Genomic DNA, 25,922 nt, shown 5'->3' on the forward strand with positions numbered 1-25,922 from the left:
TTTTAGTTATAACAGATGAAGATAGAACTTCTAGGTGATTTAAAAATATTATCTATCAAGAAATAAAAGACACCTAATTTGTTTAAAACTTGAGATTTTCAGACAACAAAATTCAGTGTGTATATATATTGCAAATTATTTGTCAAAAAGATCTAACTTGTGGTGTTTCTTGTCTAGCTGGCGATGTTTCATGTTCATGATCTTTAACTTGTGGGAAAGCCAAATCCAAAGTCTTAGTAAGGAAACAAAAACTCAACCCTAAGTTACATGAAAGCTTTGAATAAGATTTTTCTCTATACTTGTTACAAGAGATGTTGCAACAGCAAACAAAAATGAAAACACTCTCCTGGTGCCAACCTACAGGGATGGATTACTTAAATTACTGTTATTTTTTGTGTTTATGTGCATAATGTCTTCATTTCTATTCCTTTGCATACCAACCTGGTAGATTGGTTGGTCAGAGAAAAGAACTTTAAACGGCTTGATCATGTCAATGAGACTTTAATTGCCAGGCGCACCAATTTGAAGCTAATGTAAACTTTTGTCAGAAAGAAAGCATCTTCAGGAGTTTTATGAATGTTATGATTTCTTAAAGAATATTTTTTCAACCTGATTCGCTATCTATTTGAACTGCACTACTGAGTTGTTGCATGAAAGGAACAAATACCTGAGTGGCCAGTTTGAATTGGCCCCTCAGATGGTTAATATTGATAAACCTCCACTTTTCTGATTTGGAGATGCATTGTTTTTGTTTTGTTTTGTTTTCCTGCCAAATTACAAAATTTAGGATTTATAGCTGAAGTTTATTACATGCATTTAATTTCTCTTGGCATATTTGACTTGTTTATGTCAATTCATTTGTATTTCACTTTCATTTGTAGTTTTGTGCCACGCTGTTATTCTATCTATGTAGAAAACCTTTAAAGGAAATGTTATTGACATATATGTTTTGTTTTCTCTTTTTTTCTGCATTCATTAAAATGAGTGCTACTTTAGCTAAACATTCCGTAAACATACACAAGAAATCTTTTGAGACAGATTACCAGGCCACACAATTATTTACAGAAACCACACAAATGCTCCAAGGGGTAATTAATTTATGCAGATAAAAAAAGACAAAATTCAACTATAATGCTGTGTAATTTAGAATATATTCCTTCCAGAAAATTCCAAGGCACACTCTAGGCTGCATTAGTCACTTCAGAAATTCTGATACAGAAAATATAGTTCTATTTAGCAGTACGTTATTAGATTATAGCAAGAACATAAAGAGAAAAGATGGTTTATATACCCATGGATTTTAGGAACTGTAATCCCATTGTATATGCACTTCTTTGAGTGTCACCATGGCTTCCCTGATCTTTCTGTTGTATATAAGTGTAGATTTTGTAATTTTATTACAGACTAAAGTTTAGCACAGTATTTGAGGAAATATTTTCGCTTCTGTTGTGTTCTGTAGGACTTTCAAAATATTTGTGTGTTTTCTTATCACTGTAGGAACCAAACTTGTTTCCAAAAGTTCTACCTGTCATTTTTCTGATAGCCTTATCTCATTAAACTTCTGTACATTTGTGTTTCTTATTGTGGAATTGATATAGATAATGGATTTTTAGAGTGTGTGTGTATATAATGTTCTCATCACTACCATAGCTGAGATTGAAAACAGTCCAAATTCCAAACTCATCCATCATGTTCCCTTAGCATACAAGGGACTTGTAATACTTATATTTGTCCTTTAATGCCCTAGGTAAAGAAAATTACATCCTACTTGTAAGCTCCTATTTTGCAATTAATTCTCTATCTGTCCAGGATTTTATTTTGGTTTGGCTTTTGGTCTTTCAACACAACCTGAGTTTTTAGTCACAGTTTTCTGCTAGGCTGAAAATGGCATACCAATATAAAGTATGCATACCAATATAAAGTAAAGGTATAATTTTTTCGTTATGTAAAGATAACATATCACATATAAAGCAGCTTAATTATGTAAGCATATAAATCCTTAATAGTGTCTGCATTGGCTAAAATTCTTTCTGACCTTCTTGCCCCATAATTCATTTGGGTGTGTTATCACTATCCACATTTTCATAGACTTGGTCCAATGTGAGCTGTCCAAGATGGGAACTGGGTATTTGAGGGGTAAGAGTGTCATACAGGATACATACGTGCATGTAGTTCCTACAACAGGTGGACTGCCAGGCTAGGCTGAGTGACAAGATGAAGTGATTGAAGAGGGAAGAACTAAAACAAGCAGGGGGTTATTGTTTATTTTAAGACTGTTGCTGGTGAAATTTTTGGTTCAAGAGCAAGATGTCAAGTGTAACAATGGAAAGAAAAAAATAAAAAGAGAAAACTATGATGGGAGTCATAACCATCAGTGTTTGAGGAGCATTTTCCTTAGGAGAGCAGCAAAAATGAAGTTATGAGAGTTCAGCTGCTGTTCTGGGGAAGAGGTGAGTGGACTTTATATGTTTGTCATGTGTCCCAAGAGACAAGTGCACTTTATATGTTTATTTGTCATGTGTCCCTTATCTTTTTAACTTCTCTAAGCTTAACAGAGGTTTTATACCAACATGCAGATGTTGCTGACCTGTTAGCTTTTTGTTATCTCTTTAACATTAAGATGTTGCTGGCTCAATACAAGTAAATAAGCTTCCTTGTGCTGCTCGTCATCTGTGAGGCAAGAGTTGATTCTTTCTGAATGGTGAGTCTTCCACCATATGTTGGCCCTGGCAATGGCACATTGCAGTCTTCTCTTTCCTCTGTATGGCAACCAAGATTCCTTGAATTCAGAACTTTATTTGAGTGAGCACTGGTAGAATGGTTTGCCTGCTTGCTATTTCTTGAGAAATAGGAATTTAGTCTCAGTCCATAAGATCACAGAATTGGGTTAGAAAAAATGTTCAGGGTCATGTAGGCCAAGTGTTAATGCAGCACTGCTAAATCCAACACTAAATCCCATCTGTAAGCATCACAGACACATATCTTTTAAATACTTCATGGGTGGTGACTCCACTGCTTTCCAGGGCAGGCTGTTCCAGTGCTTGACAACCCTTTTGGGGAAAACATTTTTCCTAATATCCAATCTAACCTACTCTGCCACAACTTGAGGCTATTTCCTCTTGTCTTACTGCTTGTTTCCTGGGAGAAGAGACTGATCCCATGCCTTACTACATCCTTCTTTCAGCTGTAAAGAGCGATAAGGTTCCCCCTGAGCCTCTTCTTCCTCCAGACCAAAACGCTGACCCTCAGCTGCTTCTCTTAGGACTTGGGCTCCAGACCCTTCACCAGCTCGCTTGGCCTTCTCTGAACTTACTCCTGCACCTCAATGTCTTTCATGTAGAGAGGAGCCCAAAACTGGACACAGAATTCAAGGTATGGCCTCACCAGTGCTGTGTACAGAAGGACAATCACTGCCCTGGTCCTAATGGCCACACTGTTGCTGATAAATACCAGGATGCCATTGGCCGTCTTGGCTACCTGGACGTGCTGACAGTTCGTATCCAGCCATCTGTTGAGCAGCACTCCCAGGACCTTTTCCACTGGGCAGCTTTACAGGCATTCTGCCCTCAGCTGTAGCTCTCCCTGGAGTTGTTGTGACTCAGGTGTAGTCTCTGGCAGTTTGCTTTTTTGAAGATTCACCTCATACAGCTGGTCTCATCCCATCAATCAAGCATGTCCAGATCCTTCTGCAGACTTTTCCTGCCTTCAAACAGATCAAACACTGCCTGTGATCTTGGTGTCATCTGCAAAGAGACAGCGGGTACACTTGGTCTCCTCACCCAGATATAGATAAAAATATGTAACGAAATTGACCCTAAGACTGAGACCTGAGGAACACCACTCATGACTGTCTACCAGCTGGGTGTAATTCCACCATTTTTTTTTTGTGACCATTCAGACAGGTGTTTTTACCAAGGAAAGAGTGTGTCTATCAAAGCCATGAGCAGCCAGCTTTTCCAAGAGAATTCAATATTCAATTTATGTCAAAGAACATGTCAAAAAGTCTGTAAATATACATCTGATTATATCAGCTGCAGAATTAGCATTGTTGGGTACTGTTAAACCTGCATGTGATTTTGCCTAGTTGCCAGTATATAAAAAGGATTGTATTAGACTTGGTAGACCAGATGAGCTCAGCTGGACTCAAGAGAGGAGAGGCTGTTCTTGGAGGGTTCTCAGGTACTGCCTTCCCAAAAGTTGTCATCAGATTTTTAGAGGGTAGATGTCTGCAATACAATAGGATGCCTTCATATAAGGTTAGATGTGTGTTTAACAAAGATAAAATAGAGTTAATAATATGATGCTGGCACATCAAGGATTTGTAAAAAGACATGATCTGCAGGAAAAGCAATACATACAAATACCATACAGAAATAGCCAATTAATTTTGATTAATAAATCTATTGCATAAGTTTCTTGTGTAGCAGAAGGGATGAAATGCATTGAATGGAATTATTTTTGTAAATCTAAACATACCTTACATAAACATAGCAAAGCTTTTTATGGAGATCAATCATTTTCAACTGCTTTTTTTTTTTTTTTTTAATGCAAAAACACCCAAGAAAGCATACTCAAGAAAGCATACCCAGAGTTAGGTCTTCTAGATTGCTGAGTTCTTCCTCTCCTCATCTCAGTAATAGGTTTCAGTTGTAGCAATCCCACATGAGTCTCCATGCAATTTGACAGAATAATGATAGATATACATCTTTACCATTATTTCCTAATTCCAGATTATATGTGTCATGCTACAAATTTTATTTCATTTTTAATGAACCACACATTCTTTACAATTCCCTGGTTAAGATTTTACACCATCAGAATGGAACTCTTATTTGATTTGGTTTTTAAATTATGTTCCAGCATAGTACTTCATAAAGATAATACAGAGTTATGGAGATAAAATCATTAATATAGGTCTAATTGATTTTGCATATGTCTTTTTACTCTAAAATTGGTCAGCTGTATTAAAGATATATAAATAATTGCTACTTCTTTCTATATCACATTTTCCAGATAATTGTATTTCAGTACTGAGTATAAATTCACATAGGAATCAACAGTCTTGGAATTCATAAAACTGACAAACCACTGGGCAAAATTACAAAAACTACAAAGAATAAATTTTTCACTTTTCAGTTATTGCATGTTCTTGTTATGAATGTGTGTGGGATAACAACAAGAAGCCCATTCAAGGCCTGTTTTGGAAACCAAATATCATCAGAAAGTGGCCTTTACCATTGTTGCAGCCTTTTGGAAGATACTAGGTCCAGCTCACCCTGTGTGCATGAAGAAAATGTCTAGGAGTCACTCCTCATACTCTAGTTCCTAGGTATTTTAGCATGGCTCATAGCCCAATGAGCACAGTAAAGCAAATTGATCCAGTTCCTCATCTGTGAATTAGAACCAGCCCTGTGAGAGAGTCCCACAGAAAGCTGCTAGTTACAGATAGAACAAACCTATGCATCTAATTAGATAATTGTGTGAGTTTATTATTAAAAATTCATGGTTGTCGATTCAGAAACATTGTGTCTGTGTTCAGACCTGTTTGATTCTTCTTCACTTTTGTCTCTGTTCCTAAATTCATTTACATAAAACTGTAGGGTGCAATAAGCTTTTTTGAATATATAAGTAGCTTACTCATTTCTTTTTCTCTGGATGTTGGCAGGTGGAGGTGATTTTAAGTAACTTTTTTAACCAGTTAGCTTCTCCTTTATTCAAAAATAAAGCTGTTCTCTGATGGTGTCATTATGATATCAGTAGTAAAATCCTTAAATATACTAATTTTGTGGAATCTGACAGTATTTTCTTTTCTTGAGTCTTTCATAAGACTCAAATCCATATTCCAAGTTGTCTGTACTAGTCTCTTCTTAGATTCTATTATCTGTAGTCACTACAGATGCACCTATGATTATTCTATAAGATTATCTTATTCCTGAGCTATTTTACTCATTTGGACATCATTTTTTTAAGGTGTATTATTTTAAAATGGTTTCATTCTTACATTTAAATAGGTAGTTAGGGATTGATTTTTATTTTGCAAAGGGATGCTTTATCTTGACACCCGACTTTTTAAAGACCTCTGACAATTATTTTGGAGAAAAAATTGATCACTTTTTAGCTGCCAGAGCATTTGTTTCTATTAGTTTCTATTTTAAAAATAATGGAACAAGAAAGCAGGAAGGTCAGGCATTGATGCTTTTGGAAGTGCAATACATGAGTTACAAAGGGCTGAGACATGGTAGAATCACACTCTAGTTAGTGTATAATACAGGACGCATAATTCCCATAACACCTTTCCCTGTTTGAAGAGTTTTAGGGAACGTGCAGCTTAGATACAGTAGTTTTTTTTCTGAATTGGTGAATTTCTTAACAGCTGATTTGTGACTGCTCATGGCTTGGCCAAGTGAAACCACTTTCTACCTCTCATTCTTTCTTAGAAGGATTTGTACATGGTCCATCTTGCCTGTGGTTTCTATCTCTTAGGAGGGGAACAGAAGTTATTTGGCTAAGCTATGAGTTCACCACCTAGAGAAGATCTAACTTCTTATCCTTATCCTTTAGAAATATTTTATCTTCCATGATGGACTTGGCTTCACCAGCTTTAAAGGTTCTCTGGTTTGAAAGAGGACTCAGACACCCAACAACAAAACCTTTGTGGAAACTGTCAAGCTAAAGCTGTTGCTCTGTACTGGCTAGGAGAGCAGCTTGTCTTTTAGAGCAAGAACATTGCAATGTATTTTGATCCCTGAGCTGATGTAGAAAAAGGTGTCTGGTGTCTAGGTAGCAATCAAGACATAAAACCCAAAAAATTTGGGGGATTGAATGTAAGTGAAAGGTCTTGAAGGTCTTGATATGTAATTGGTGGAGAGGGATTGCTCTGAGGAAAAATGGTCAGTGGCTGTTCAAGCCGCCTGATGTGTGAACATCATTCAGATGGAGAGAGTTCATTCTTGTGGAGAGAATGTCCTTTTGATTGTCTTTTGGGAAAATTAGCACTTTTATAGAGCTACTCTTTCCCAAAGCACTTTGCCAAAGATTTTGCAGACATCAGTATTCATCTGCTTACTTCCCTTGTTGATAGATTTTTTTCCATTTCATAGGAAAAAAGGCTGTAACAGGAGGGGCAGGCACTGATTGCAGGTAGCAAACAGATGCAAGTATGAATGAGATGGATAGAGCTGTCCTTAGGATAAGCAAATAAACTAGTGAGCTGTAATCTTAACTCAGAGTGCTTCTGCTGATTAATTGAGCAATGAATAACCATTAAAACCAGGGATTTGCAGTTTTATATATGTGCTGTTCTGATGTTTACTTATCAGCTATAGCTATTTGCTATTCAGTTTCCACTTACTAGTTCCACTTATTTACTGTGTTTTAACTAGACTAATTAATCCCATTGAAGAAATACTTATGTAATATTTCAAAAGGTAGAACTGAAGGAAAATGTTAAACAGTGGCAGTATAAAGATTTCTAAACCAGCTATGTAACCTGTCCAGAACAGAAACATGGGCTTTTGATCAAGTGTATCCATGAAAGGATCTTGGACATCAGTATGTATAGGCAAAAAAATGGCAGGTATGAATAATTACTAAACAGTATTGTAATCCTCATCCTAATGTAATTTAAATTAAATTTGTGAGGTAGCTGATGTAAATACAATTCTGGGTCAAATCAATTTATATTATAACTTTGCATGAGTGTTTTCTTTGACTTCAGAGTTATATTGGGGATAACTGTGGCCCCACAATGCAAAATCAAATCCATATTGGGACAATCAGCTTACTGTCTGATAGAAGAAACAAATCTTTTTAGAGAATGCTTAGGATATACATATTTTATATATATTTTTAAATGTCTGTCATAGATATATTTATATTCATACAGCCATCCCATTCTATGAGGGATATCTTTTCAACAGTTAAAAAGTCTCTGCTTTCATATCTAGGGTAATTATCCTGATCACTAAATTTCTGCTCAAAATGGGGAGATGAGAAGCACTAGTACATGCTTTCACATTTTTCATAGTTTGAAATATAGAAAAAATATTGGTTTTGAACACTTCTAGTGTTTAGGCATTCCATACCTGTGCTGCCAAGGTTTATTGAATGCAGCTGGATGCCTGCCTCTGTCTTTCCCCTTTCTTGGAACTACAGCCAGCACAGGTAGTCAGAAATGGAAAAGTAGAAAAATATTTGAGCATCTGTGCTCTCTCTGTCTCTCTCAGGAAAACATCTGTGGCTTCCATAGGAAGCACTCATTTTTTCCCATCAGCAAAGACTCTGGATACCCTTGGGTCCAGTTTTGGCACAGCAAGCCAAGTAGGATGCAGTTTATGGCTTAAAACTTATGAGAGAAATCATTCAGGCAGTCCCATCCCTGGCAGAACACTGAGAGAAATTCCCAAGGCTGCAAGACACATGTGGGTCTCTGACCTTTTATTAGCTCACCATGGGAGAGGTTAACAATTGTTGAGACTTCAGTCCTCCCTTTGACATACAAAGACAACAATACCAAATAACCTTTCCAAGATGAGCTTATTCAGGTTCAATGTAGGGGGGAGAAACCCCAAAACAAAATCCCAAAAACTTAAAACTAGAAAAAGATATGTTGCTATAAAACTGAAGCCTGGATTGGTATTTTTTCCAACATTCTGCCATTGTTCATATTAGTGTGATTTGTGACCTTTTAAAACCAATATAATCATGAGACTGAAACAAATTCTCACACCATTTTTAGCTCTTCACATGATGAGTGCCATAATTTATTGAACTAAGATTGCTAAATAGATGGAGCAACTAAGAAATGCATGCAATTATCTGATTTTTAAAGATGTCTGTTGTATTTATCCAAGTACATTGTTGTTGAGATTAAAAAATAATAATAAAAAAAGGATTCATAATTATTGACAGAATGGTTGTAATAAAAACACAGAAGGCCAAATCCATGTCTTTTTTAAATGTCTTTTTCTTCTCAGAAATTTCTGTAGTAAATGAAACTATCTTGGATTTTAGTAAAACAGAGATTGGAAAGTAACTTTTTTTGGGGAAACAGTCACCCTTTTGTTTGCAGCTGAGGAACTACAAAGACTAATTGTTTTGCTTTATGCTGCATAATCTATGGCAAAGTATGCAGATTGAATAGCCCAGCATTCCAGGCTTTTACCATAACTGCTTGATTACTCTTTCAGTCTTAAAGGCAAATGATTTTGACTATGCAGTCCTGTGGCTTTAGTGTGGAGTATGCTGAGTGTAAAACAGGAGTGAATTAGCTCATGCTTCTGCCATCAGTCTTTGCAGCTATTGTCTGAAGAGACAATGCAAGCTGATCTCTGAATGTAATAGTCCTGTGACTTCTCTGATGGGAAGCAGGTTCAGGCACATTCAATGCCAGAAACTGAGTGGGGAGGGCAGTGGTGGAAAAAAACATCAGATTCTGCTTTTCATACTTCTCCTAAGGTGACAGCCACACCTGAGACTGAAATTGAAGTCTTGCACAAGGTTGGTTATTGCAAAAAAGTAGTTGCTAAGTTATGATTGCTTCCTGTGCTAAGCAGACATAACTTCATTAACCACTGTTGGCAAAGTAGATCTGAGAAAAAGTTATTTAGAGGTGGAGAGTGCTTTTGTATTCATTGTGAATAAACAGAAACACCAAACTGGCAGAGATCCTGCACTGGAGAAAGATCAAGTACAGCTACACATAGACACATGCCTGTCTAACAATTTACAGACAAACTTCCATACATAGCTTATTCCAATGCTATACCATCCTTAAACCACCCTATATCAAATGAAAATTTTAGTTAGAAAAGACTTGGTTTTTGTTTCCATTACCTTAACCACTAATTTATCATCATTTCTTTTTAAATTATTCTTTTATGTGTCAAAAGATTGATCTTACTCCCCTCCTGAGTATTTTTGTTTGTTTGTTTTCTCAAGAATACACAGCAGAATTGCTTCAAGCTTTCCTACAGGTCCATTTTTCTAAACCTTTCTATAGTTCATGTAGTCTACTTCATGGCTATATCCAACTTTTTTGTGTCTCCCTAAAGACTTCCCCACCTTTCAGTCGGCTAAATCAATACATTAAATGCTTTTTTAATATAATTAATATATAAAATATAATATAACATAGTAACATATATAATATGTTATATAATAGTTACATATGAATGCTTCCGTTGATATCTGACATCCTTTTGTATCAGCATTTTAGTTTGAGACATGTTTTGTTTGTGTACTACTCTAATTCCAATTTTTTTCTTATATACTCCTCCTTAATGATTATTCCTCACAGAATATTTGTGTATTTGGTTTCTTTCTAGAGAAACCAGAGTATCTCCTGTAGAGTATCTCCCATCTTGTTTTCTTGTTACATGTTTTCTTCAGCATCTCCAGATTTTTAAAAAGCTATTGTGAATCTCACATTTTCCAGGAAAATTGTTTTGTTTTGGTTTTATGTTTTAGAAATGTTACAATATACATGTCTGCTTTTTCCATTCTGTGATGCAATCTTTAATTCTTCCTTTCTGGGTGTTTCTTCTCCAACTTAGTTCTGCACCTTCCATACAGAAGTTTCATTTGGACCACAGTCCCCTAGTTTTCCTGTTAAAAAGCCACACAGATTACTTCCATGAGGCTTTTTTTCTCTAACCTAATTAAACAATACAGCTATATTGGCTTGACATAGTAAGTGGGAATATGAATGATTTAGCTCATCTGAATGCATCTGTGGTTAATGTCAATAACAACTTATTTTATATAATTGAAAGATTATGAGTTTTTGGGAGTTTCTTCTATTATGAGTTTTTGGGAGTTTCTTCTATTCTTGCCTGGGGAGTCTCCCCAGGCAAGAATAGAAGAAACAAATGACACCACAGGAAGAGCCTTGAGAGCAGGGAAGAGAGACACTAACAGCCAGGAATCTACTTTTCCATGTAAAGGAATGGACAGAGGGCTAGATCAACCTCAGCATATTTTTCTTCTCTGTGAACTTAAAAATTTAAAACAGTCCCAGTTTACTGCCTTTGGCCTCAAAAGGCTGGCCAGCAGGATCACTGTGTTCCACCTTTAACGTGGGCACATGTCTTCCATGGCAAGCTTTTTCCTTTATGGTATCAATGAATTTTGACCCATTTCCTTCATTCAGAAACTGGTTGATTTGGTTTGATTTTTTTAATGCTGAGGACAACCTTCTGTGTCCTTCACTTTTCAATTAAAGGAATCATATCTCCTTATGACATGTTGGCTTTAAGAGCAATCTTCATTTAGAGTGACTTTTAGCCTTGATCTTCCCCTGTCTGTCTTGAATACTTTTCTGATGTTTGTTCACTGTACTGGAAATCCCTTCTGCTTGTCACTCAATTGTTTTATCCCTCTCTGCACATTCTTAATCCTTTCTTTCACATTTGCCATTAGTCACAGTAGCCAGCTTTTCCCCATCACATCTTTTCAACATCTGCAGCAAAGTTTTTCCCATCAGTGATCTAATGTCTGTGGGTTATACTTAAAGGCTGGGATTACTTTTTTAATATTTTTCCCCACATACAATGGAAAAATTTCCATTTTGGAGCTCATAGCTAGTCCACCTTCTCTCAAGAGGATATTTAGTATACCAGTCAGTGGAGATCACTTTGCAGCACCTTTGTTCAGATGCTTTTGGTTCTCTTCACTACCTGCCAGGGTGGTTATGCACTAGAGCTGCATTCTGAAATGAAGGCATCCATATAGAAACAAAGAATATTTTATGCCTGCTAATGATGGAGAGACTGGGCACTGCATTGCTTCAGTATAGTATTGTATTAAACTGAAATAAAAATTAAAGGATTGAAGAGATTGGAATAAGTAGATGCCTCTTTGGAAAATATTACACAGCTAGGTACTATCTTGTCCAAATTATGAAATGTTATCTTTAGCAATTTTTCTTCCATGTTCAAACTACCTTTTTTCCCCTGTAGCTGTGATTTTCCAGTATTTTCAAACTAAGATGAAAGCATAAAGGAGAGCGCCCTTCTGCATTGCTCCTTTAGATGAATTTGTCCTTTCTTTTAAATAAAACTTTCTTCAAAGCAGGATTAAGCAGTAGGGTATCTAAACATTGCTTACAGCCATGACCATAGGAAAAATGTACCCTTACTCCTTTATATATGTAAGCCTTTCTCACTTAGAATACTGAATTTAAAAACATTCAATTATTTAAGCCTAAGAGAACATTACAAATTTGATAAATATAAGATCTGTGAAATAATCTATCAGTTAAAGTAAAATGAGCTTTATTTTTTTTAATAAAGAAGATCAAACTGTTCTTTACATATAAATTAAATTATGTATTGTGAAGTGAAATACTTCTTTGCAGATGTCTGTCTAACCCTACAAGTTGTGTTTGAGCCAGAAGTTGTGGAGTGGGGTGTATGCAATTATGCTACAGCTGCTGTCAGGTGTGAAAGTAAATTAGATGTTTCATCTCAATGCATACAACTCCTGTCTAAATGTCAAAGATAATAAATTCAACAACTTTAGCCAAACTAAGACATGACTGTCTCACATATTTTCATTTCTGCAATGAATGACTCAATAACTCTCTCAATCTCATTTGGCCTGTTAGCCTGCAACAGATTAAACAGACATGTTTATTGATTGGCTGAGTTTTTCATTGTGTTTTACCATCAGTTTTGTTAACATCTCTGAAAGCTTTATTTTTAATTGTTGATTTATTGTTAATTTAATTGTTGATCTCATAAAATAATTTAGATAATTTCCATGGCTCTTGTTTCTCAAATTTGGGATTAAATTGAGGCTGAAAAATTTCATAACATTTAAAATAGTAAAGGTGACATTCAGAATTAAAGTCTTCTGAAACTGTTGATCTTTGAAATTGTTTCTCAGAGCTGTTTTGTCAGAAATAAAACTAAAGCAATATGAAAAAAACTCTAAAATATTGTTGTACTCTAGAATTGCAAATTGTAAATTGTAAATTTTGTTCACAGGTTTTATGAAATTTTTAAGCTCAGGTGATGACAGATATGTTCTAAAGACTAAATTACATTTTTAGAAATTAATTGCAAAACTATCAAACAGGCTCGGTTCAGAAGTTATTTTTAAATGTTTTTAAATTATAAAAAGGATTTTTCTCTTTAGAATGGTTTTACTTTGAGGTCAACTTGAAATAGACCATCATTTTAGGATGATCAAGAAATTTATAGATGGAATTAGGTAACACTGTGTAAAGTATTCTCAGATGTTTCAATAAAATACTATAAGACAAATTTGATACTGAAGTGATACAGAGTTTATATTCATGTCAATTAGTATTGATGCTGTCTCTAGGTTGCATTAGCTCATCACAAGGTGAAGATTAAATAATTATTAACATATTTTGGAAATCCTATTCATATGACTGACAGGAAGGCTTCCCACTTCAGTAACTATTTTTGTCTTTTGGGGAATGAGGTAAAATCTTCCTAATCCTGGTGCTTAAGTTGTGAATTATTCTGTGACTCAAGAGAGAAAGTAAATCGTAGGTAACAGTTCAACAGGATACATTTATCTACACAAGTGATTTGAGAGGCAGTGTACTGGCTTCTCCTGAGTGAAAGACATGATGCCAGATAACATGCTGCTTGCACATAAGCCATTTTAGGTCTAAATATAACTGCAATAGCACGGCCTGTGCAAAAATCCCCACGTATTTAACTGAGGAATGTGACTTACTAGCTTGTGTGCAATGCCAGGAAAGACAGAGTCAAGCTTGTGCTGTGCTGAGATTTAGCAGCTTATGTGCTTGCTAGCTCAGGCATCTCTGCAGTGCATTTGATTTCATACTGGGGATGTGTCCAGCTGTGAAAGCAACTGAGAAATAGATACTCTTTCTCCAGATCTTTCTTTGTTTTTTCTGGGTAGGTAATATAAGCCTTTTAAGGTATTTGGGCTTTTGCACCCTATGTTTTTTTGCATTATATTTTAATAAAAGAAGGAATGTTTAAAACATTCAACAGAATAAAAACGGGGTGCATATATCTCTTCCCTATTGTTTTCTCATTATTTGTTAATAGTGAAGTATAAAACCAATGAGATATGTCATAAAAGAAGAAACCACTCTGACTGAACTGTCAATATGTTTTAAGGGTGTTGAAGATACTTGGCCAAACCCGGTGTGTGCCAATAGAGTGTTAATCATGGAGTTATAGAATAGTTAGGCTTGGAAGGAACCTCTAGAGATAGTCTGGTTCCACCTTCCCTGCAGTGAGCAGGGACATCAGATATGCACCTTGTTCTAGGTCAGGGGCGTGCTGGATCTGTGAGACCTGCTGCACCAGTGGTGTGTCATCAACCCTTATGGAGAACTTCCACACATCTGATGCTTTTACTAAAATCTTGAAAAAAAGCTGTGAAGCCACTATTAGTTCCCTTATAGCCACAGTTCCTTCACAAAAAAAAAAAAAAAAAAAAGAAAAAAAGAAAAAAAAAACCAAGAAAGAAAAACTGGCTTCCCACTTTCTTCTGCATATTATTTTGAAGTTTAAGGGAGTTATCACACAGAGGAGGAACCTTCCTGTTTCGTAGCTTTTCTTTCCATCTATTATTATTGCAACTTTTTTTAAAGTGCAGTCTTGGTCTGTGCACTGTACAAGATTAGTGATCTCTGGATTTGCTGCTAATGTGACGGTATTTCTCTACTAGCCTCAGACTGCTTGTCTCCAAACATTGTACTGAGAATGAAGATACATGCATTTGTTATCCAAGTCCTGACTTCCAGAAATAGTAAACACCTTCCCCCACTTATAAGACATAAATTTTCTATCTCTTCTCTGTATTTCAGCACCTGTAACAGTCATCTGTAGAGAAATGGGGAAAAAATGTGGTTTTGGTGAAAAATGCGTCATTTGGGTACTTGTGAAATCAAGAGTAGTTTGTTCAATCATTTTGTAATTAATATTAGCAATTTTTCAGCCTTTGTATCATTTTATGATCTCCATCTTTAGTTTGAAAGGACAGTGACATTACCCAGACACAGTCCAGACAGAGTCTCAGACAAAGTCTAAAAATTACATTATCATTACTGTTGATGGTATGAAGTTGTCTTGTACCTGTGAAGAAGCTATGTCCAAGTTTGTATATAAAGATCATAAAAAGAGCCTAAATCATGTTTAGTATCAGTTAAACTACTCTAACATTACACTGACAATGCTCAGCATCACATAGGACTAATTGTTTATCACATTTACCAGTATCAGGTCCACTTTATGATGTGAACAGCAAACCTAATGAAACATATGGGTGTGCTGATCTTCCTGAGCCCTCTCCAGAGCTAAGAATACATTATCCAGGACAGAGGTATTCAGAAAATTCAATTTAATAAGCATGACCATTAATATGATGTTGTACCCCAGAAGTTTGTGAATAACGGTTGCAGATTGTCTCTGCAACAAAATTTGGAGCAAATATGTCTGAGCAGAATGTGAGAAATGTCAGAGAACCACTGAATGATTTAGGTTGGAAATGATATGAGGTGGTGAGGTTCAAGACTCTTTCCCCTCCTTAGAGCAGAAGTATCATTGGATATTTGTCTACATTTTTAGACAGATGTCTAAAGCCTTCTAATTCTATTCAGATGAGATCTGCAGGAGAAAAGAAAGACATCATGTCTAGGCATCTCAGATATACAAAGACATTACAAAGGAGAAAATGGCAGAAAACAACATTAGTGTTCAGCAACAAAGCTAATCATACAGAAGTGGGTGCCTAAATTTAGTTAACGATTTTAAAGTACTTTACAGCCTAATAAACTTCGATTGCTCCAGTGGGAATTTCCTGTGAAGAGCAGACTCAGTCCTGCAGTCAATCCATTAGTTAAGCTATCTTTGTTCTTGTGAATAATGTTATTTGCATTTCTGCAGTTCAGGGAGAGAATATGGGCTGTATGGAAATTGACTATATGAAAGGAGGTAATGTAAATATTTGTGCTCTTCCAGCAGTCTAAAGGGCAATCTATAATTAATCTGTAGTTACTTGAACAGGTAAATGTAACAAGTGTTTATATAAAAGCGGCAAAAAGTTTGCATTTAACTTGGCTAAATATAGTGTTGTGAGAAATCCTGCTTTTAGACTTCTTCCGTGTATGAACACTGTCCACAGTAATTTTTCATTTTAAGACAGAAGTGAAACTATTGTTCTTATGTCATATTGTTGGTGAGGGAGCTTTGGTCAGTGTAAAAAAGAAGGTATAATACTAACTTTTTTCTTGTTATTTCAAAACCAGATGAACTATGAAAGCAGTATGTGAATATTTTTATCAAAGGACAAATATTAGTGGGTTTGGACAATATAAGAAGGAATGAGTATTTCTGTGAAAATAATTTAGAAAGTTAAATAACCCAAAACCAAACAACCAAAAAAAAAAAAAAACCCTAACCCATTCGCATGTGAGAATGTTGAGTAGAAAGTACAAAATATCTGCACATAAGATTCAGGAAATATGTTTTCCCAAGGGCATTAGAAAAATACTGGTCAACTATAGTTCAGCTTGCCTGGTGGAATGCTCTTTTGCTGCTTCCTGCTGCCCACACTATTGTCTGCTCAGAGGTCTGGCATGTATCATCTCAGCTTTCCATTCCTGACATCACCTGATTGCACGATTCATTCAAGTGGGTCAAGCCTTGTAACTCCAAAATATGTAGCAGCAATCAAAAGAAACTGAACTCCAACCTACACAGCAGGTTTCTGCTTGGTAGCCCCATACAGCTGGCTCTGTTCAGGGCAGGTCAGCATTACAGCAGTACAGACAGCCAGAACTGCATGCAAGCAAGGATGTGGCCCCTTAATTTTTTATCCTGATGTTTGGGTTTTTCTTAGCTCTCCCACCTCCCAGAACCTTGCAGTGTTGTTGCTTCCCGAATGCGTTACTTCCATCAAGTACTGGCAGTCCTGACATTGATAGGCAGTGAGTCAATACTTTTATATAATTTATATATTTTATAGAATTGAAGCCAAACTAGTTTTGCAGATCTACAGTGTGCAGCATGTGATTTTCCATTCTGGATATAATAACTGCAACTTGAAATACTCCCCCACAAGCATTGATTGCAAGCTTTAGGAAATTCACAGTGAAGAATTTAATTAAGAATGAAGAAACTGCATCACTTCATTTAAAAAAGAGAAATTCACCCGAGATATTTTGTTCATTTTCAGGCTATAATAGCAATAACCATCTTTAGCTGAGGACATTTCCTGGGGCTTAATGGCCCATGGCTGTGCTTCTTCAGGTGATCATCATCTCCCAACAGTCATTAATCCCCTACAAATGCCCTGCACCTCAGTCATTAAATGTGCTTAAATGTGCTTCTTCTGAAATTGAAATAGTTCTATATTTAATGCATCTTCCAGGAATAGGAGTGATCTTTCTGAGGTGAGGAATGAAAGAAGTTTATTAATGTGTCAAAGAAGTACTAATTATGACAAGTGGATAAGTTCTGTTTCTGGTGATAGCATGACAGAGAATTTTTCCACAGTAAGAGCATGTTATATGTAAGTCACTGTTTTATGTGCATGATTTACACTCATCTCAGTTGCATAACAGCCAGATCAGAAATACAGATAGTTATTTGTAGTTAGATTTCCTCTGCAGAGTATCTCAGCACAGAAAAATCTCACCAAACATGCAGCATGTAACTGCAGTACTGCTTAAAAATACGTTCCTTTCCATAGCTGTAAAAATAGAGCTATACAGCATTTTGTGTATTTTACAGGTGTTTGTGATAATGCAAGAAAATAAAAAGAAGTTAAATATTTCATAGCTCAAATCTGAAACTCTCTCAAAAGAATCTTTTGATGAGTGCTTTATCAGTCTTTCCTACAAATAGGACCACAAGAGCAGTGCCAACAGCATCAACAGAGGTTTTAGACATAGTAGGCAGCCTACCTCTGCTCAAGTACAATTAAAGCCTTCAAAGAAAATAATTGCAATTCAGATAAATTGAAAGAAAATTGAAGGGTTTTGATTTTATTTTATTTGAATTTTACTTACTCCAACATTGTGCTCTTTTCATTTTGAGCTACTAAGTATATGCATAGTATACACCTAAAGAACATATTGCATGAAGCCTGTACCTGTCCCAAAAAGATTCTGAGAGGGATCAGAGCAGACACGGCCTTCACTGAGTGAAAAATTAGTACCTGCTGGGTATTATGGTAATTTATTATTTATGTTGGACATTCTGATCCCATGTACTTCAGTGAGTGACTTTGTAGATAATGACAGAAGTAGACCTTTGGGCCATGCATTATTAAATGTCAAATGTTAAATTATGTTAATGTTAAAATTAGAGCTCTCCTAGTCAGCACCTTTAGATTGTAGATTGACCTGAAAAATAATTATTACAACCTGACTCAAAAATTGCTTGTCAAAATTTTCTGTTTCTTTTAACAACCAAAACATTACATTGTTAAAATACCTTTCAATATAAACAAATTGCTTTGTTTTAGTCACAGAAAAAAAATTTACTTCCTTCAGTAACCAATAACAACGTTCTTAATTTTGCATTTTTTCCAATTTAGAGAAATTTTTCCTATGTGAAAGACAAAGGTTTCTTTTAGAAAATTTTGAATACAAAATATCACATGCGCACATTTTCACATGCGTTTTATCTTGCTGCATTGTGGGCTCTAGACAGAACTATTACCTAATTTAGACTTTGAAATCTTTCCTACTCATCCTAATGCTGTTTTCACCAAATAAATTTTGAAAAAAATGTATTGGACCTCTCAATAAATTCACCAAATAAAAAAAATAAAGTTGCAAAGAGCTAAGAACAAGATAAAGTGGACACTTTTAAGTTGCTTTTAATCTACTTTATATCTAAGTAGCAGGTTGGGGAATAAGTACTTATGTAATGTATTGCATTATGTATTGTATTGCAATTAGAACACTTCTTTTACTATAGATCCTGTTTAAGGTTATTCGTACCCTATCTTGCAACTTACAGTGTCAGCATTCTTCAGATCATTTGTCAAAATTCAACAGGAATGTCCACAATAACGAGTAGTAAAAAAAAGAAAGAATCTTTTTCTAAAGTGAATTTATCAGTATGCCTGGAATTCTTGGGTTTTTTTCCCCTCAAGTTCTCTGTTTTCACCCATTCATTTTCAGATCAATAGAATTTAAAAAAAAAACCCCCCAAAAAAAAAAACAAAAACAAAACAAAACAACAACAAAAAAAAAAACCACCAAAAAAAACCAACCTCATATAATGTTTCTCATTTTCATTGTAAATTCTGTGTTGTAGGTCTTGTTTTCCCTCTGTGCTGCATTCTGGGCAATTCAAATGATGAAGCGGATCACTTCATTCAAGGATAAACACCACTGAAAGAACAGAGCTGCCATCACCTTAAATATGGAAACAGCACTTCAGAATAACCTTCTAAGTTCAGTGGAATTAATCAACCATGAATCATGCTGAATTGCAATCAGTTCACTTATGATACAAGAGATTTGTGTTTTTTGTATGAAGGTTTGAAAGATTCCTAGGGGCATATAATCATTTTTACTTGATTTTTTAAATAAATATTTAATTTCTTCCCAATTTAAATCAAATATTCATTCACAGCATAGATTTTTGCATTCATAGGTTTACAAATTCTTTGAGACCATGTAAAACTAATTTAATTTTTGCAGTGATTTTGTTAGTAATAAAATGTGAAAAGTATTTTTCACAAGAGGAATAATTAAAATCATATCTGATGTAACCTGGTATAAAGTGATTGACTGTCTTTTTATTGACGCTAAACATAAACATATGTGAATGTCATTTGTTCTGTAATGATTGAATTACACTAGAATCTCCATGTCATACCCAATTCAGTGTTCATAACAGACAGCTACATGAGGATGAGTAGTTGAGGCAAGAAAATGATTAAAAACAGCATGATAAAATAACAACCTAGTATGAGCTGAAACATCTTCAATAAAATTGGCTGATGCATGCATTGTATAATGCAGACATGCGGCTTAGGCTGAGTTATTTACGGAATACACCTGCATTGCCAACTTTAGACAGTGATCAACTCAGGATTTACACATGGGTATCCCACTGACTCTCACATGACAATATATTTGCAAGGCTGGGCCCTTAATTTCTGGTAATTTCCTGCTGGGTGATGTCAGGGGAGATGCATGTCTTGTCTTTCAGAAGCTGTTGGAAAGATGGTGTGTACTAAGATAGGAAAATTAAATACAAATGGTAGAGGGAGTCTCCAAACAGCAGGACTGGCAAAAATACTGGATCTAGGTTGTTTTTCTTTCCTCACACTCATCCAACTTTTTTTTTGGCTTCAAGCCTTTCAGAAGTGCTTAAAGTCAAGTAGCTAAAAAATGGAGTCTGTCTTAGATGTTAAGTATGTGTTCTGGTTTTTTACCCATTTCATTTTCCTTTAAGATGTTAATGGCAGTCTAACAGACATCTGAGATTTAGGCAGCCTACTTTGAATTAACCCGTATTTTCAGTCTCTAGATGTAACAGATGCCACTGTCCATGGAATGCTATGTTTCCAACAAATTTTCAGAAACACAGTCATGTTATTTATATAAAATTGTTGCACTTTCTAATGATAGTATCATCTTAATTGTAAAATAGAATCATTAAAATACTTGGATTGCAAGGAACCTTAATGATGGGTTATTTAATATATAACAAAATAAATAAAAAAAAAAACCAAAATCTGATTCCAGAAGTACAAGAAAATTACCAATTTCTTATGTGGCCTTGTGAGTTAGTGCACCTGTATTTTCCAAATTTGTAATGGTGACATGGTCAGTTTAATATAACAAAGAATTGTGTTGAAAGTCAATTTCCGTATCAAAATAAATTCTTCAAAGAGACAGAAATGGGACAAAAATTTAACATTTTATGCATTTGAAAACTAGCAGTTTTGGAGGGGCAACAATGAAGAATTAAGTAAAATTAAATTAATTTTAAAGCTGTCCCGATGAATATCATGTATTTACAAGAGAAAAGGAATGTGATTTCAAGGACAAGTATAAAATGTGTCTGATGAGGAAAACCTAGTCATTAAAGCAGAGGCCAAACAAATTTCCACTTTTCCAAGGGTTTTTAGATCCCAGTTTCCTGCTTCCGGGGACTTACATTGTGTATAGGTTGTTTGAAAGCAAGGCTCAGGTGAAGAGCAACATTCTTCCATTGCATTCTGATCAGAAGGGTCTGAGAACAGCTCCTTCAACATGAGGCTGTTCAAGCCTCATGGTGAGTGTCCAGGACTCCTGTGCTTTACGATAACATCACCCAGGTATATATAAGCAATCCTTTGGCTACAGACTGGAAGCTAGGATTTGCCATTTTTGGAGAAGAGAGTTTCAGGGACAAGCTCTTAAGAACTCCTTTGCACCATTCTTTCAGTGGCTATGTGGTAGGTAACTATATCCCTGTCAACTTGTTTGTCACAGATTTTTTAAAATATAAATTATATAATATTTTAGGCATCTAACACCACTACTGGATCTAGTTAATGCTGTCTTTATATCCACTGCAATGAGTGAAATAATTATCCCAACGGGTGGGAGTCAGGAAGCAGGAGACCAGTTTGGAGACCAGTTGAGCACTGAATTGAATTATGTGCAGTTAATATATATCATGCAGTTAATTCAATTAATTTCATGCAAACTGCAATCAATGCTCATTGCTACCATGATATTTTGATAAGCCAGCATTTTCCCTTCAGTTTTTTAATATTCCATAACTTATTTCTTCATAATTTGACCATGTTGTGTGGTTTGAACAATCGTATGGGACCAAGTGAAATAAGGTGAATTATGTGAAGACAGTAGCGTGAGAGCAAAATGTTGTTGTAGAACTAATAGATATTGTGTAAGTAACTATCTTTCTTGTGGTAAACCACTCTTTCAGGTCTCTAGAAAGAAAAATATTCTAGACTAACAGCTTTGCCTCACATGTCCAAGAATGAAACTTCATAAATAATGTTTTTAATTTGCACTATTGCATAAGACTTCCTTTTGGTCTTGTTTGTTATTAAACTCCCCGGTGATACACCTTAGGAGAAGAATGTGGATAAACAGAACTTTTTTTCATCAAGACTGTTAAAAAGCGATACCCTGCTCCTACCAGCTGTTGTAAAGTCACATCCCTACACATGGCCCTTCCTGGACTATGTACACAGCAATATCAAGTTACTGAAAACCCAGAAGTAAGCAGCTGAATCCTGTGTCACTTGGGACCTGACCCTGCACCATTCAAGTCACCGAAAAACTTGCTGCTGACCTCAGGATCAGGGCAGAGCATTCCCTGTATGAAAACAAGAATGATGTAATATTTACTGTAATTCAAGCTTTGTTGAGGTGCATTGATTAAAAGTAACAGAGTTGCACAATTGCTTATTCCTGAGAGTGGCTAATATCTTTTTCTTGTGTAATAAAGCACTTTGTTGGATAAATGCTGACAGTTAAAGCTGTAACCTGTACTTACCAGATATAAAAGACTCAGGGCATTTTCTCTTGTCTTTGTTGTCTTCAGTTTTCTCTCAGATTTGCAGGATTAAGGACATCATTACTCAAACTATTACCTAAAGGGGGTAGTTGATCAGATATTTTAAAGATTTTTGCAGCCAAAAGTTCTGTGAGCTTTCAGGAATTTATGCAGCATGATAAGAAACTACTAAACTGCATGGCACTAAAGGTTAATGTTGCTTGGATTTTTCTTATTTGCTCTTTAATTTGTGACAAGAAAAGCTAAGTCTTAGCAATATAGTTCATCAAGAACAATAGTAACTTTGATAAAATACACAAAGCATTGTCTATTATGTAAACTATGTTACCCTTACTTGAAGTTTTCTTAAAACTCTGGCTCCTGAAATTGTGTGAATAAAGAAATATTTTTGCCTTCTGAAAACAAGACCTGTAGAAAGTTCAAAATCTAAAAGGCAAACAAGATTTTAATCAGTAGTATTTTAAAACATTTCCCTTTTAAAACACCCCAGTGATTACATGAGGCTTGACTCATGGTTTTTAAGCATGGGATTGCTAATGCTGAATGGGAAAAAACTGTTCTTGGTCTACCCTTTTTCCATAAAACCTCTGTTTCCGGCACAGGCGTATACAGTGCCTATGAGGCAGAGTTCTGCTGGGTTTCCTGGTTCCCTGCTGGTGTGTGAGCAGCAATTCAGTTTGGAATTCAAACAAAGCACAGCACAAGCCGGCTCTCGGAGGGGCCCTGACCCTCAGTAACTCCCGGCACACGCAGACCTCACCACTGTATGCCCTGCTGCCTTCCAGCCCCAGCAGATGGGGCAAAGCAAACAACAGATCTACTGTGCACTTCCAGGATTTTCTCTTTCTATAGAGAAAACAAATGTTAAAATTAGCCACATTTGAAACATAAGAGAAGCACTTACACTGGAGAGCCACTTCCATATTAATATCAAGGCCAATGGAAATCTTGGCTCTGTTCTTTGTCTTTTTTGCCCCACCTATGGAAAACAGCAGAAAAATGTGGAAACATTGAGTAAGAATGAACTGCTGAGTGTCCTTGTGTTTATGGTTTGGCACAGAAAAGTGATACAAAATGAATTCTCTCCACCCCACCCCTTGATATATTTTTACTGCTTCTTCCTTTATTCTTTCTCACCATTTTTCTCTTTCTCACTGTAATGTTTATTCATCTTTGTAAAATATCCTTTATTTTCTTGCCTTAGGTTTGTTATGTGTTCAGGTACATAGTGGTGTGTTCCATATCCCCAGATATTTTACTTTATTGTTTTTATTTTATTTTAATTTTTATTATTATTTTCTATTTGATGAGGCCAATACTTACCTAAAGGCGCCTACTTTCTTTACTGCTCCTGTCGGTCAACAGGCTGATATATTCTAATATTAAAAAAACCCCAATACACTACTTATATATTATTACTGTTATATTTATTTCACTTGTATTTGCCTAGTTTCCTGTAATGATTCATTTTCTATTTACATTCCAGTAACATGGCTCTGTCCCTTTCCCAGTTTCTACTCGCTCTTCTGCTTCCTTGTTACTAATTCCCTGTAGTTACTTTTTGTCCCTTCAGCACCATGCTTTAGCTGTCACTCTCTTTGCTCCAAGATGTACCACTACAGTTTTTATGGATCATTTTCTAACCTGCTGATTTTAATGTGGCAGAGACAGACAGCGCAGTAATAGCAATGTTTGATTAAAAAGAGATTACATTAATAAAGAAAATAATGGAATATTTTAAATACAATGGAATTTGTGGTGTTTTCTGCTACTTACATTTTTTCCACAAACCTTGAATGTAAGTACTTATCAGCACATAAATTACAATTATAGATGTTTGCCAGGAAAGAAAAATATGGTAAGACAATTGAACTACAGTTTTTTAGATCAAAGAATAGCTTATTAACTTACTGAGTGTGATCATGTCTTTTGCTGCTGTCTGTCTGCATTGAGGTCATGAGCCTGTTATTTGAAGATAATGGCATTACTCTTTTGCCTCACGTAGCAGCATTTATGATTTCAGATCTAACAGCGCTTTACCCTCTCTCTGCTCATGACTCATGGCTGACTCACTACCTTTAATCATTCTGAAAGCAAAGATTTTATTTTTGCTCTTCTTTTAATCACAGTGAAAAAAAATACTTTGAGGGAAGGTAAAGTGTTATATACTGCAGCAGTGTAGGTATGTAACATTGTACTTCTTTTTGTAAAACCTGAAGTATTCCCAGTTTTCTGTCCATGACCATAAACTAGATTTCACAGTGATGTCTAAAAAAGGAAAGCCTGATGATCAGGGATTGGTGGAAGAAATTAAAGGTAATTAAAGGCAAGTTTCTGAGATTCTGTGAGCAAAGTCTGTCATTGAAGGTCAGATCACCTTGGGTTTTACTTCATATATTATTTTATCTGAAATATAGCTGTAACAGAAAAGTAATGTCTTGGGATTTCATGGCCAATAATAAGATATATACTTGAATGCCTTTTTTCTTTGCTAACAATATTCCTATTATTCATGACAAAATCTATGAGTGTCTCATGCTTATAGTTTATTATGGTTAATTACGCCTGATAATTAGACTGTAGTATGTGTATAAATGGCCTTATTAATGAAGAACAATTATCAATTATTTGTGCTATGGGAGAAGAATTATTCTTCAGTATTATTTTCCCCAGGTTTTTTCCTTGCAAGAAAGCCCTGTGGTAGAGTTGGAATTTAGCTAACATTGTTCTGGGTATTATGGGATCATAAAAACTTGCTATATTCCTCCTTGCACCTCTTTATGGAAACCTGTGGTATTTTTCCTGAGGAATTAAACAGCTCTTATGATGCTACATGCAAAATAATTCATCTCTGAGTATGGCTGAGAGATATCTGAGCATTGGCAGAGATAGGCATTGTACCGTGTCAAGCAGCCTAATCAAGGTGAGGTGACCAGCCTCCTTTCCTCAGCATTTCCAGGCAGGGAAGCATTGATGGACTTGAGCAGCAGAACTTGCAGAGCAAGAAAGGAGCACAGGTTCTTGCAGTCTCTGCTGGGATGGCTAGGGGGGTGTGCCCTGGCACAGGGACAGTTACAAGCCTATCACAATTACAGGCCCATCAGGCACAGAAGTGAACAGCTCAAAGTCACTGTCATTCAAGACAGAAATTTAATAAGAACAGATATGACAGAGAAGATGGTCCACAAAGTGTTCCTGTGGCCTGTTTTTGGTAATGGTTGTTTATGATGCTTTCTTTGGTCTTTTCCTATTTAGGAATTTCTCTGTTACACTGTGCCTTGGATAAGTGCAAAGCAAATGAGTCTTCTACATATCAGGGGTTTTTCCAACAATATTTGAATAAAGAGGATTAAATGGTATGTGCTGGTGCATTTGAAGACTTGACATATATTCACAATACAAGTCTTTATT

At 35.7% G+C, this 25,922-nt stretch overlaps 1 protein-coding gene across 1 annotated transcript in view; it reads left to right on the top strand.

Annotated features, from left to right (window-relative positions):
- Positions 1–22,409, top strand: part of AGMO (alkylglycerol monooxygenase) — a 190,526-nt gene extending 168,117 nt beyond the window's left edge. Inside the window, exon 13 of the mRNA XM_021538314.3 lies at positions 19,281–22,409. Within this exon, the coding sequence (XP_021393989.1) occupies positions 19,281–19,361 (81 nt within the window). The 3' untranslated portion in view covers positions 19,362–22,409. The remainder of the gene's footprint in view (positions 1–19,280) is intronic.
- Positions 22,410–25,922: the final 3,513 nt, after the last annotated feature.

This window comes from Lonchura striata, chromosome 1, assembly GCF_046129695.1.
Source record: "Lonchura striata isolate bLonStr1 chromosome 1, bLonStr1.mat, whole genome shotgun sequence".
Lineage (NCBI taxonomy): Eukaryota > Metazoa > Chordata > Aves > Passeriformes > Estrildidae > Lonchura > Lonchura striata.